Raw genomic sequence first — 12,744 nt, 5'->3', positions numbered from 1 at the left:
CACATTGCTGCTTGTTGCGTATGTCAAGGCTTGGGGTTTTTAAGTGGGGAATTCGGCAGCATTAGTGGTTGAGAAAAGACCTTGCTGAATAACAGGCTATTGAGCAATGGAAGGAGCTACCTTACTTGTCAGTAGGATTTGTAGCGCCCCCCCCCCCCCCCGCCCTCTTTCCATTTACTTCATGCCCGGTACACATACAGGTGTTTTTATAGATAGGAGACTTTGAAATGGTAAATATGTTCAATACACTTTTAGACTGAATGGGTACTTTGGATTTCTTTTTAAGCTGATTACCTTTTTCAGTGTAAAGCAGGGCTGCACAACTTTGGCCCTCCTGCAGATTTTAGCCTGCAGTTCACATCAACCCTCACTATTGATCCCTGTGGCTGAGGATGATGGGAGTTGTAGTCAAACAGCTGGAGGGCCAAAGTTGTGCAACCCCGGTGTAGATTAATCCTGTAGTGGATGTTTTAGCATTAAGTGCTGTGGCAAATTTTAGTAAATCCCTTCCAAAATATGTAGATGCTGTACTGAGGGTGATAGCTTAACAACAGCAAAAAAGCTTTTGGGGTGCTTCCAGTCATTTTCCTCATCTAGATCAAGCCCAGTGGGTTGTAGCCAAAGAACGTGAATCCTGGACAATTCCCATTGAACTGAATGGAGCAAGTTGGTCATGACTGACTTGTCTCGTTGATTTCAATGGTGTTTAGTCAGGATTGACTTTTAACTTGATTTCATACATCAGCAGTGCTAGGCCATCCTTGCAGGCACTATCCACTCACATTAACTTCTGGAAGGAACTTCTTGGATGAATCTTTAGTGAACATTATATGGCTTCTGGATGTTCATACTTACCATCTTAAAATACTTTCCATAAACGTTTGTACTACAGCTTTGTGTAATGTTTGTATGTTTATGGAAATTATTTTTTAAAATGACTTTCTTTGGGTAGAACCCATGGGCCGTGATCTAAATTAGGAGAATGTTTGGAAGAACTGCAAACATGTTCTGCAACCCAGTATTAGCAAGGTAGTTCTTACAAAACGGATAACTTTCTCATAGACAGTAGTTCAGTTGAAGTCGTTTTTCACTTTTAGCAAAATCATTCATTTCACGTTTCATTTTCAAAGTGATGCCTGTTGTATTTAGCTGGGGATTAGTGTTCCCTCTAACAGGTTCCCAGATGTTGTTGACTACAACTCCCAGAATTCCCACCTGCAATGGCTTATGCTTGGGAGTTCTGGGAATTGTAGTCGTCAACATCTGGGAATTCTTTTCCCAGATGTGTTTCTTTTTAGATTGTGCACCCTTTTGGGTCAGGGAACCGTTTCCTCATTCCTTTTGCTGTCTAAACCACTTTCAGAACTTTTGTGTTGAAAAGCAGTGTAAACAGTCTCCAGTACCTTTTTAATACATGAAAACTGCTACATTTTCATAGTTCACCTGTTTTTTGAAGTAGTGAATACAAAGTGAATTTTTAAATAAATGAGAAACTTTGTGTGTTTTCAGTCCATTGTTCTGTTGGAGCACAGCTTCTGCCACACAAGCACTGTATAAGATGTGCAAGGTTTTAGTACAGGCACAAGTCTTACCTTCTTTTGTTCCAACCTAAATTATCCACAGAATGCTGGGCTGTAAGAGTGGTGGTACAGCATGCAGTGTTAAGTAACTTGCACAGATTAAATAGCCACAAAAGTGCAGAGTTTGTATGTGTTGAAGATGGACTTTGCAAAAGTAAAAGTAGAAAACCTTCCCAATTATCCTGTGTCATAGCACACTTTGGCATTATTGATTATGTTGTAAAATTGGGGTTGGCTGCAAATTCTATGACCTGTAAGTGAAATTTATTAACATTATGCTTGCCCCTTGGTGTAGCAATTGCCTTTCCTCAGTCGATCTGATCCTGAGGAATGATCCTTTTTTGACCTCTCCCTTCTATCTTTCCCCTGCTGAGATCTGTGATTGTCCCCTAAGTCTAGGCCTTAGTGGGTTGTTGCTGTTGACCAAACTGCCCTTAATGTGAGGTCTTTGAGCTCCTTACCTCATGGGATCTCATACCTGTTGCCTAGCCTCCATTGCCTCTTTCACCTTGTTCCTTGCTGCTCCTGAGAAGCAGCTTTGTAGTCGCACAAAGGAGAGATACCTTTCTACCTGTTGGCCAGTGGTCCCTCTTAGTGGTCCCTCTAATTTTCATCTGTGTGCAGAATGAGTTTTGTTCTGGGCGGCAGTATCAAAGCAGTGTGTGCACACCAGAATGGGGCTTTCCTGATTCAACCTGAGCAGGATCAAAAATGAACTGAGCGGGCATCAGAAAACTTGTGAGCGTGCAAGTTTAAAGCTGTTGGCTACAAATGCTTCTCCTACAGAGCCCTGCCCTAGTTAGCCCCTGTAAGTCTGGGCATATTGATGGCCTGCCCACTTCTGTTTCTTGTCCAAAACTATCACAATAGCTAGCTTTCAGCAACTGATGACTGCTTGTCTTGATTTTGTAGTAGTTGCATCACGAACTCTATCATTACTCTTGCATCGTTCATTGTTAACCTCCTATAATTACATTATGCCTAATGAAATACGTGTGTATATATACACTCGGGTGGTAGCTTACAATCAATTGGCTGTGTCTTATGTTAGTTGATATGTATATCATTTAAAAGAACTTATTCATTCCTTCGACTTCTATACTGCTCTTCCAAAAATGACTCAGGGCAGTGTGAGTTTAGAGTGAGCGAGCATTTAAAAGCACTTCCAGGGAAGATGGGTCAGAAGATTTGCAGACATTCAGTCTGAGGTGGCATACATGCGGTACACTTCAGCTTGGATTAAAGGTGATCCTGGGTAGCAAAATCAGTACTTGTTACGTACCTGTTTTTTCACTATAGGTGTGGAGGGTGCAGCTTTCCAGAGCAGACTTCCACATGACCGGATGACTTCGCAAGAAGCGGCTTGTTTTCCAGACATCATTGGTGGGCCACAAACAACTCAGAAGGTGTTTCTTTACATCAGAAACCGAACGGTATGTTAATTGAAAGAGACACACTTTTATTTATTTTCAAAGAGGCTACGCAACACTCTTTAGATATGTCAGGAAGGGCATTTTTGGTTTTTGGCATTGTGATTGGTATCTGGCTGGCTTGCCATACAGCAGGGATCCTGATTCTGTGTCTAGGAATCTGTGTAGCAGCTCAGCTTCAAATAGAGCTGTCAAATGCTGAATTTGGTGGCATATCTTGAGACTTTTGACTTGTTTAGTTGGGTATATCCATCATAGTGTTTGTGTTGCTTGATGTCTTTGAGCTGGTGTGCTGCCAGATTAGCCATGTTGAAGTTCGTTTCCAGACATCACTAGGTACAAATGTCTGTCTTTCCACATGTGTTCTGATAACTTACCCATTAAACAGGCAGTTAATGGCCATACTCTAAAATCTTTAAGTGACATGCTCAGCTCCACAAACGGTGCCTGTAGCAGATCTGCAAGTTTTTGCACTATTTTGTGGCCAACAGAAATTAAAGTTAAAGAAACCATGTTGCAAGGATCCCTCTATATCTTAATGTAGCACACATCATCAATATTAGGATACAATATCAAGACAGTTACTGAAGTGTCACAGATTTGGTTCAGACTTAAATGAAACTGCTCACACTGCAGATGTGCAGCAAAGGATGTGCTGGGACAAATCTTGCCTTCACCATCAGTATAAGGCCCCAGATTCACCTGCTGGAACAAACAACTACTAGCTTCAGATTACTGAAGAGCATGCTGAATTATGAGCATGCTCACTTGAAAAACCTGCATACTTTCAAGTTAAGGGAGCGAGAGAGGATTCTGACAGTTAAAAGGAGCGTTTGTTGCCTCTTAACAATAATCTGATAATAGACAGAACCCTGAAGTAGGGAGAGGGGTGCCACGTCCCCACTTTCCTCAACGCAATGTTCTGAAAAAGCAAGGACCCATATTAGCAAACACCCCAATCTGAAACTCAGAAGGGAACAAAGACTGGAAAAGGCAAGAAGCAGGAATGCAAACAAACCCCTGTAGTAACTGGAATCTAAGAGCATCCAGTAAGAGGAGGTGGCTCTCCCAAGTGCAGAACTTTGGGGAAAGGGCTTTGTATCCACTTAAGGCCTCTAAATTTAAGTCACAGAGTGAGAAAAAGACTACTGAAACTGACTAAAACAGATTTTTGGTTTAAAAACACAATATCCTGTAATGCCAGCTAAGTTACGGTATTTGTGACAGTTAATTTCTGTTTGTGTCATTCAAATACAGTTGCAGCTTTGGTTGGATAACCCAAAGGTTCAGCTGACATTTGAGGCAACACTACAACAGTTGGAAGTGCCTTATAATAGTAAGTTGACACTTATTTCTGTCTTATTCTAAACAGTAACTATATAATCTGTAAGGGGTATGGACTTGTTCTTAAAAGTGAAGGTTGGATAAGGAAAAAAGGAAGGTATCCAAATGATGCAGGGGAAATGCTAACAGCAGGACTTTAAAAGTAGTAAATCCAGTTGTGTAATACTGCAGGGACACAGTCCCAATGCTGTTTTCCTCCAAGGTCTCAGCAAGAGCATACATCCTTTGCTTTCTACATGGAAATAATATGCTGCTCTTACTATTCCAACACTTTGTTCCATAATTGATTATTGTACTACAATTGATTTTATGACATTCTTCCCGTTTTCTGTTATAAGGAGTATCCTCCACCCTTTGTGGCTGACATAAGAACAGCCCTGCTGGATCAGGTCCAAGGCCGATCTAGTCCAGCATCCTGTTTCACGCAGTGGCCCACCATTCAGAGTGGGGACTTCCTAATTCAACCTGAGCAGGATCTAAAATTAAATGAGCGGACATCAAAAAAGAGTGAGCACGCACACATGCGCACGCCTTAGAGGGAACACTGCTAGCCAGTCACCAACTGATCAGACCCCATCAGCATGTGAATGGTTTTTTTGCTCCTATATGCACCACTTTGCACTTGCTAACATTGAACTGCATCTTCCATTTTGTTGCCCAGTTTGGAGAGATCTTTTTGGAGCTCCTCACAATCTGTTTTGGATTTGACCATCCAGGCTGTTCTTCTGGGTGAATAACCAGATGAGGTTCAAGCTCTGTAAAATGAGGAGACTATCCTTTGACTTCTTGTAATGGAACCCTAAAAATTTTGCATCTCTCTAAGTGGTGGGTGTAGTTATTGGGATGGTTGTGGCTATGGAGAATGCCAGCACTTCTAAACTTGCAGCTACACCACGGAGTCAGTCTGAAGGATTTTCACAAATTGGAACGTGTACATTCAAGTCCCTTCTCGGCTTTCCCCCTCACTCTGCCATTTTGTCTTGTCTCTAAGTACACCTGACCATTGTACTTAAAACGCTTGCCTGTTAGGTGGCTTAACTGTAGGTGTATGCTAAAAGACCTTTCTTTCTTGTTTTTGTAGGTGACACTGTGCTTGTTCACCGAGTACATAGCTATCTAGAGCGGCATGGCTTGATCAATTTTGGCATCTACAAAAGAGTGAAGCCTTTACCAAGTAAGGACTTGAATGTGGAATCTTCTGTTCTTGGAGCCGAAATGTATCACCTGCCTTTTATTTAGATTAATGAATTGAGGGTAGGATGGTCACTTCTGTATACTCGTTCAGTTTCAGGCTTGATTTGCCTTATGCTTCCATCATTCTGTAGTACAGATTTCACCCATGTGGGTGAGACAGATGATTTGCAGTCTAAAGCAAAAAATTTTTGCTGCTGTCCATCCTGTCAGGAGATGGAAGATGGACTAATGTCACAGTTCTTGGAACTATTTGAAGAAAAAAATCCTAGGGAGGGTTATCAAATCATAGTCTAGGTTGAACCTGTGAGTTCTTTGTTCTGGTTCTGACTCCTAGTATATACTATGCGCTTGGTTAGACTTGAGCTTCTGGCCTAGTTGTCTTTGTCTGGAAGGCCAGTATTTTTGGAAAACCAACTCCTCTGAAAGGAGCTGCTTTTTCCTCAGAATTCCAGGTCTAACAAACTTCCATTCTTGTTGCAGACCTGCTGAAAGTTTCTGATGCTTCTGAAAACTTAGTTCAGGAATTTGTTCAGCCATGCTCCTTAAATAAATTAAATATGCTCAGAACAAGCCATCTCTGTTTTGCATTTCCTTAGTAATAATGTTAAGGAAAATTTGGAAGTGAACTGTGTATTACCTGCTCAGAGAGAGCAGAGAGTGTAGTTCACATATGTTCATCCTTCCTGTGCATCAGAGCCCAGACTATGCTAATAAATCCAAAAACATTCCACTGTCCCTCTGCATTGTTTAGCTAAGAAGACTGGCAAGGTGATCATCATTGGTTCAGGGGTCTCTGGCTTGGCAGCTGCTCGCCAACTGCAAAGTTTTGGAATGGATGTCACACTCCTAGAAGCAAGGGTGAGTGCCTGTGGTGTATATAACTAAGTCCACATGTTACTGGCCACACATATTTTTTCCCTAGCCTGCATGTCCATACATTTTTGGCACATTGACAGTGGACTTGTACAAAGCCGAGCTGGATAAGGATGTTGGAGGGGAGGCTGGAATTCCTCTGGCATCTGCTTGTACTTTGTTACTTTGCATAGTGGGCACTCTCATGTGTACCTCCCTGCACCCTTAGAGCTGCAGCGGGAAGGTTTTGTCCATGTCCTACCCTTGTCAGAGCTGAAGGCCACAAAAATGTGAGGCCAGGGGATCTCTGTAACAATACCCACATCTTGAGTCCCACTCAGTCACTCTCCCTAGTGAGTTTTTGCTGCCAGGTAGAATACAGCATATAAATAAGTGAATAAGATTTGCTTTGCCTTATGTGGTCCTGCCTTGTTTAGGTGCCTATTCATTTCCCCAGTTGAGTGGAATTTGATTACAGTGGCACATTATGATGTTTAAGCAACAAATGAAGAATGCAGAATGGTTATGTAGGAAAAGGCATAACAATCTAAGCAGGCAGATGAGGCTTTGGGGCTCCTTCACCTCTTCTAGCCTGTGAATATCTGAGCCAGTGTGGTATAGTGGTTAGAGTGCTGGACTAAGACCGGGGAGAGCTGAGTTCAAATCCCCATTCAGCCATGATACTAGCTGGGTGACTCTGGGCCAGACACTTCTCTCTTAGCCTAGCCTACTTCACAGGGTTGTTGTGAAAGAAACGTAAGTATGTAGTACACCGCTCTGGGCTCCTTGGAGGAAGAGCGGGATATAAATGTTGTAGTAGTAGTAATATGTTTGACTGGAGCTCCTGCTTCACTCGGGATGTGTTCTTTGCACGTGCTTGCTGCTTAGTTCAGAGAGCACATTCTGTGCAACCACACTCTTTTCTTTAGAGGTCTCTTATTATTAGAGGAGATATTAAAGCAGATGTCGGGCTGATCCACGTGTATCCTCTTCCTGTTGCTGCCCTTCTTCTCTTATGGGGTTCCTTGTTTCATTTTAGATGGGTTGGGGTTTACTAATGCTTCGTGAAATTCACCAGCCTATCCCTTCTGTTCTGCAATTCACACTTGAGTTAAATTTAATACTATCTGCCCAGCTCTTCTTGAGAAACTGATTTTAAATATGTACCTAAAAACTGCCTTGCTAGTATTTCAGGAGATTTAGCAAAATTAACAAAGAGTTTCAGCAAAGGTTCGTCACCTGTCTAACCCTTAGGATTTTCATTTCCAAAGGATCGTGTGGGAGGTCGAGTTGCCACATTTCGCAAAGGAAACTATGTTGCTGATCTGGGAGCCATGGTGGTGACAGGACTTGGTGAGTCTTAAACTTTGAAACACGTCTGGGTTCAACTACTGCATCCATGCACTTTTTCTAAATAGTCTTAGGCACCTGGGATTATAGTCAGCTGGTATCCTGTTTAACAATCAATGATATCTGTCCTTGTCCTCACTGCCTCAAAGGAATGTGGGTTGTTTTTTATTACCTGCAAATCCTTAGATGTTAGTTGAGACCTGAATCTGTTTTGTCCTTACTCATTGATATGCCAGGCCTCCGAGGTAAGAAGAGAAAGTTATGGTTGTCAATTTCACCCTTGCATACAATCATGCTAGCCATTTTAAGAGCCTTCTCCCACATGTGCCTTCCCATATGCTTTTGATTTAAACTCTGATTTTAAAGTTTGGTTTTTAAAACAGATTTTTTAAAAAATAGAATACTTTTGTATTGTGTTTCCCCCCCCCCTTTTGGTCTGTTGTGATGTGTTTTTCTTTGATGTTTTAATGGTGTGTTGTGAGCTACCCAGAGAACAATTTGTTATGTGGCAGCTAGCAAAATTATGTATTTATTATTATATACTCCATTCAGCATTGGAGATCAGATTCCCTTGGCTGGCTGACGTTCTGCCAGTGGGCATGATGTACAGGGCCTTTTCAGCTGTGGCACCATGAGTATAAAGGTAGCAAGAGAGCAAAATTATGTACTTAATGCAGAGCAGTGTAGCAGGACTAGATAAACCTGGTATGATCCAGCAGAGCTCTTATGATGTAAGTTTGTCTGTCAGGTATTGGTTTAATCCAGTTCTGTCTGTAACAGAATGAGACAGCAACATCTTCAGGAAGCAGAGGAGAGCCCTTCCCAGTTAGAGAGAGACAAATTTAAACACATTTTATATTTGGGTCTGTTATGAAGCTGAAGTTCTTCACTCATATAGAAATCTTAGAATGCTTCCAGATTTTGATTCCCCTTTTTTGTTGGATATGACCCTTCTGGACATAGAGATTGAAAGACTGCATTTCTCATTTCTGTACAAAACCTTTTGCAGGAGGAAACCCAATGGCCGTGGTGAGCAAGCAAGTAAACATGGAATTGGCCAAGATAAAACAAAAATGTCCACTCTATGAAGCCAATGGACAAGCAGTAAGTCTAATAATTCCTGGTAACATATTTCTGAGGAAGTGGTTTGGAGCAGAATGATACACTGGTTTGTGGGAGAAGTCATCCATTGCTGAGCTGTTATGCTCAGAGCCAGTCTTAGCAGCATCAGAGTGGTTATTTAGGTTGGGGAGTTGGTGCTACTGCTGCAGTAAAAACCAGAGCAGCCTGCAGCTACCCTAAAGTGTAAAAATAAAAATAAGAAGCAGAAGATGCAGTTGTGGAGCTCCTGTATCATGTCTGTTTAAATATATCACAACCAAATCACTTAATCACAGTTGATCTCCCAGGGCTATATTTACATTAAACTTGTATATGTACACATACCTTTCAAATGCTTCAAAAAAATTGCTGCTCTGGAAGCAAGAATCCCATCTTTTCTAGAGTGTGAATTCTACAACCTTGAAGCTCTTCAGACTCCTCTTTACTTAGCTTTCTTGAAATGTCATAACCAAATTCATACATATCTCTAATTCTAGGGAGCACATTCAGTCCTATCAAGGCACTACACTGCATTGTGGTGTACCATTGTACCATTAATAATTTTAAAACTAGCCAGTAGGATGAAACTGACAGTATGTTGGAAATCAATGGCCCAGAGAGATCTTGATTCAGATCCTCAGCCAGCCATGAAGTTGCTTTTGGGCAAGTAGTAATCTTGGCCTAAGTTGCCTCAGAAAGAGGATATATAGGTAATCAGTTGAACTCCTGCTAACGGAGCAAAGAGACACCTTTTAAAGTGGTGATTCTCTTATATTTAGCAGGGGAAGAGCAACTATTCCTATCCATCCCCAGCACAGCATCCCCCCAGGGGCTGTTGCTGGCATCTGCCTTATGTTTCCTTTTAGATTGAGTGCCCTTTGGGGACGGGACCATTTTATTTATTTATATCTATGTAAGCCACTTTGGGAACTTGTGATGAAAAGTGGTATATAAATATCCGTAGTAGTAGTACCCCAAGGTGCAGACTCTCCAGCTTCGTTGTTCTTGAGCTTCCGTTGCCCTGTTGTGCATTTTTAACTTCAAGGGTAATGCTTGCAGGTTCCCAAGGAGAAAGACGAAATGGTGGAACAAGAGTTTAATCGTTTACTAGAAGCCACCTCCTACCTCAGCCACCAGCTGGACTTCAATGTCCTTAATAACAAACCTGTCTCCCTGGGCCAGGCTCTAGAAGTCGTTATTCAGTAAGTGGGATTTAATTTTCTGAGAACTCTTTAGTCCTCATCCCTGTTTGTGGTCGGTGCACTTAAGATCTTCCTCTAGTATATGGTGTGATTTTCTTTTCAAAAATACTAACCTGGATTTTGAGGACCGAGCTAGTGTGTGTGTGTGTGTGTGTGTGTGTGTGTGTGTGTGTGTGTGTGTATGTGCGCCTGCCTGCCTGTATGCCCCTGTGCTATCCCCACCCCCCTCAACTGAGGCTCACATCATTTCCTTCTGCATGCAGGAGCTCGTAAAATTTTGTCAGTGTGGTTGCCAGAGTGGCTTCAGTGTTTTGTGTTTTTGTTCGTGTTTTGTGTTTTTGTTCGTGTTTTGTGTTTTTGTTCGTGTTTTGTGTTTTTGTTCGTGTTTTGTGTTTTTGTTCGTGTTTTGTGTTTTTGTTCGTGTTTTGTGTTTTTGTTCGTGTTTTGTGTTTTTGTTCGTGTTTTGTTTTGTTTTTCCTGTGTTCCTCCTTCTCTTCTGATAGTCTGGCTTTCCTCACCTGACCTGCTCAAGCAGGAAATACAACACAGGGTGCTGTCACAAACACAAAATAAAATGTCACGTCATTCATCTAGGTTTTTATCTTGCCTTCTAATGAGCTGCTCAAGGTGGCTTATAATCCTATTGCACTACAACATAAAAGGGTGTGTGGAATAAAGTTAAGATAAATTAGATGAAATGCTAATACTTTTGTACATAGTCCGGAAACTACAATTGGTACTGAATGTGGTGGCCAGACTGGTCTCTGGGACAACCTGAAGGAACTGTAGAACACTGATTTTAAAAGAACTGCACTTGCTGCTGATACATGTTTCTGAGTGAAATACAAAGTGCTGGTTATTACATATATAGCCCTCAATGGCTTGGGTCCAGGGTACTTAAGAGAGCACCTTTTTTTGGCATGAACCTATTATAGCCTATTAAGATCATCTGGAGAGGTCCAGTTATGGTTGCCACTGGTTTGTTTGGTGGCGACTTGGGACTGGGCCTTCTTTCTGGCTGCCCTGGGCTTTGGAATTTGCTCCCTGTCAAAATAAGAGCATCTCCATCTCTGTTTGCTTTTAGGAAGACACTCAAGACACACCTGTTCTCTCAGGCTTTTAACTGAAATTAATTTTAAACTGTTTGTTTTTACCCCATGAAATTGTTTTAACTTTTTATTCTGTGAAATTGTTTTGTTTTAACTCTGTTTTATATTGTGTGTTTAAATTGTATACACTACCTAGAGATATACATACCAGCCGAGGGGTGTGTGTGTGTGTGTGTGTATGATAAATAAAATAAATAATTAGATCGGTTTATTACATATTTGTAAGAGGCAATGGTAAAGTTGACCTTGTATGTGGGAAGGAGAAGGTGTGTGCATGTACGCACATAGGAACACGGAACATAGGAAGCTGCCATATACTGAGTCAAACCATTGGTCCATCTAGCTCAGTATTGTCTTCACAGACCGGCAGCGGCTTCTCCAAGGTAGCAGGCAGGAACCTCTCTCAGCCCTATCTTGGAGATGCCAGGGAGGGAACTTGAAACCTTCATGCTCTTCCCAGAGCGGCTTCTTCCCCTGAGGGGAATATCTTGCAGTGCTCACACATCAAGTCTCCCATTTATATGCAGCCAGGGTGGACCCTGCTTAGCTAAGGGGACAAGTCATGCTTGCGACCACAAGACCAGCTCTCCTCCCTAAACGTAGCCATGCTGGCAACTTGATCTGTGTCTTCTCTTCCCACTGCCTTGCTAGGCAAGGTAGCCGGTGAGAAAACTGTTCCTCTTCTGGCTTTCCTAACCAGCCCTGCATGCCCTTTCCTCTGAATTGTTTAAAGAAGAGTGAAGTGAAGGAGAGAGGGGCTGGGCAGCTGAGAGGACAGATCCTGCCTCCCGGTCATCAGTTGCCAACCCAGATTGTCTAGAGATGCTCTTCCAGCCTTCTCTGAATCAGCAAGGAAGGCGCTTGGATTAACTTCTTGAATCTGTGCCATTGAAATGCTGCTTCAGGCTGGCAGTATATTAACAGCTGGTTCTCACTCTTGCTCACAGACTATCAAAGGAGCCCTCTCAGAGGCTCTGACTAAACCCTTATGTAAATACCATATCCTGTTTCTTCCTTTCATCTAATTTTGTCTCATCATTTGGCATTCTTCCACTTTGACAGGACAGGATAGGATAGGACACCAAATATCTAACATACATTTGAGATCGTTTTAGTATGTTAATAGGTTGATCTGGTGCAGTACTGCATCTCTTCAGGTCTCGGGCTGTTTTTGGACTACAACTCCCATCATCCCTGATTTTTGGCCACTGTGGCTAGGGATGTTGGGAGTTGTAGTCCAACAAGAGCTGCAAGGGCCAGAGTTGTGCAGCCCTAATTCAGCAGATCTGTGTGGCGGTCCCACCTTATATCGTTGATGGCTCTTCCTGTTGAGAAGAAGGATCTGAGTGAAGATTAAATGTCATACTTAGATATTGTAAATGATTAAAATGTCACTGCTTGAGCCATCATCACTTAGAGTGGCATAGTCTATTGATAGTGAACTATAATGGTTTCTCATAATGTGGTGGCCTCTCTTTCTCAGATTACAGGAGAAGCATGTGAAAGATGAACAGATTGAACACTGGAAGAAAATTGTGAAAACCCAAGAGGAGCTGAAAGATCTTCTTAATAAGGTCTGGTG

At 42.1% G+C, this 12,744-nt stretch overlaps 1 protein-coding gene across 1 annotated transcript in view; it reads left to right on the top strand.

Moving 5' to 3' along the window:
* KDM1A (lysine demethylase 1A) overlaps positions 1 to 12,744 on the top strand; it is a 40,900-nt gene that overhangs the window by 16,945 nt on the left and 11,211 nt on the right. Inside the window, exons 4-11 of the mRNA XM_053266939.1 lie at positions 2,880 to 3,013; positions 4,268 to 4,346; positions 5,436 to 5,528; positions 6,300 to 6,406; positions 7,672 to 7,753; positions 8,760 to 8,854; positions 9,911 to 10,053; positions 12,646 to 12,736. Coding sequence (XP_053122914.1) covers positions 2,880 to 3,013; positions 4,268 to 4,346; positions 5,436 to 5,528; positions 6,300 to 6,406; positions 7,672 to 7,753; positions 8,760 to 8,854; positions 9,911 to 10,053; positions 12,646 to 12,736 — 824 coding nt within the window. The remainder of the gene's footprint in view (positions 1 to 2,879; positions 3,014 to 4,267; positions 4,347 to 5,435; positions 5,529 to 6,299; positions 6,407 to 7,671; positions 7,754 to 8,759; positions 8,855 to 9,910; positions 10,054 to 12,645; positions 12,737 to 12,744) is intronic.

The sequence above is a fragment of the Hemicordylus capensis genome, chromosome 7, assembly GCF_027244095.1.
Source record: "Hemicordylus capensis ecotype Gifberg chromosome 7, rHemCap1.1.pri, whole genome shotgun sequence".
NCBI lineage: Eukaryota > Metazoa > Chordata > Lepidosauria > Squamata > Cordylidae > Hemicordylus > Hemicordylus capensis.
This window is presented reverse-complemented; position numbering and strand designations above follow the sequence as displayed.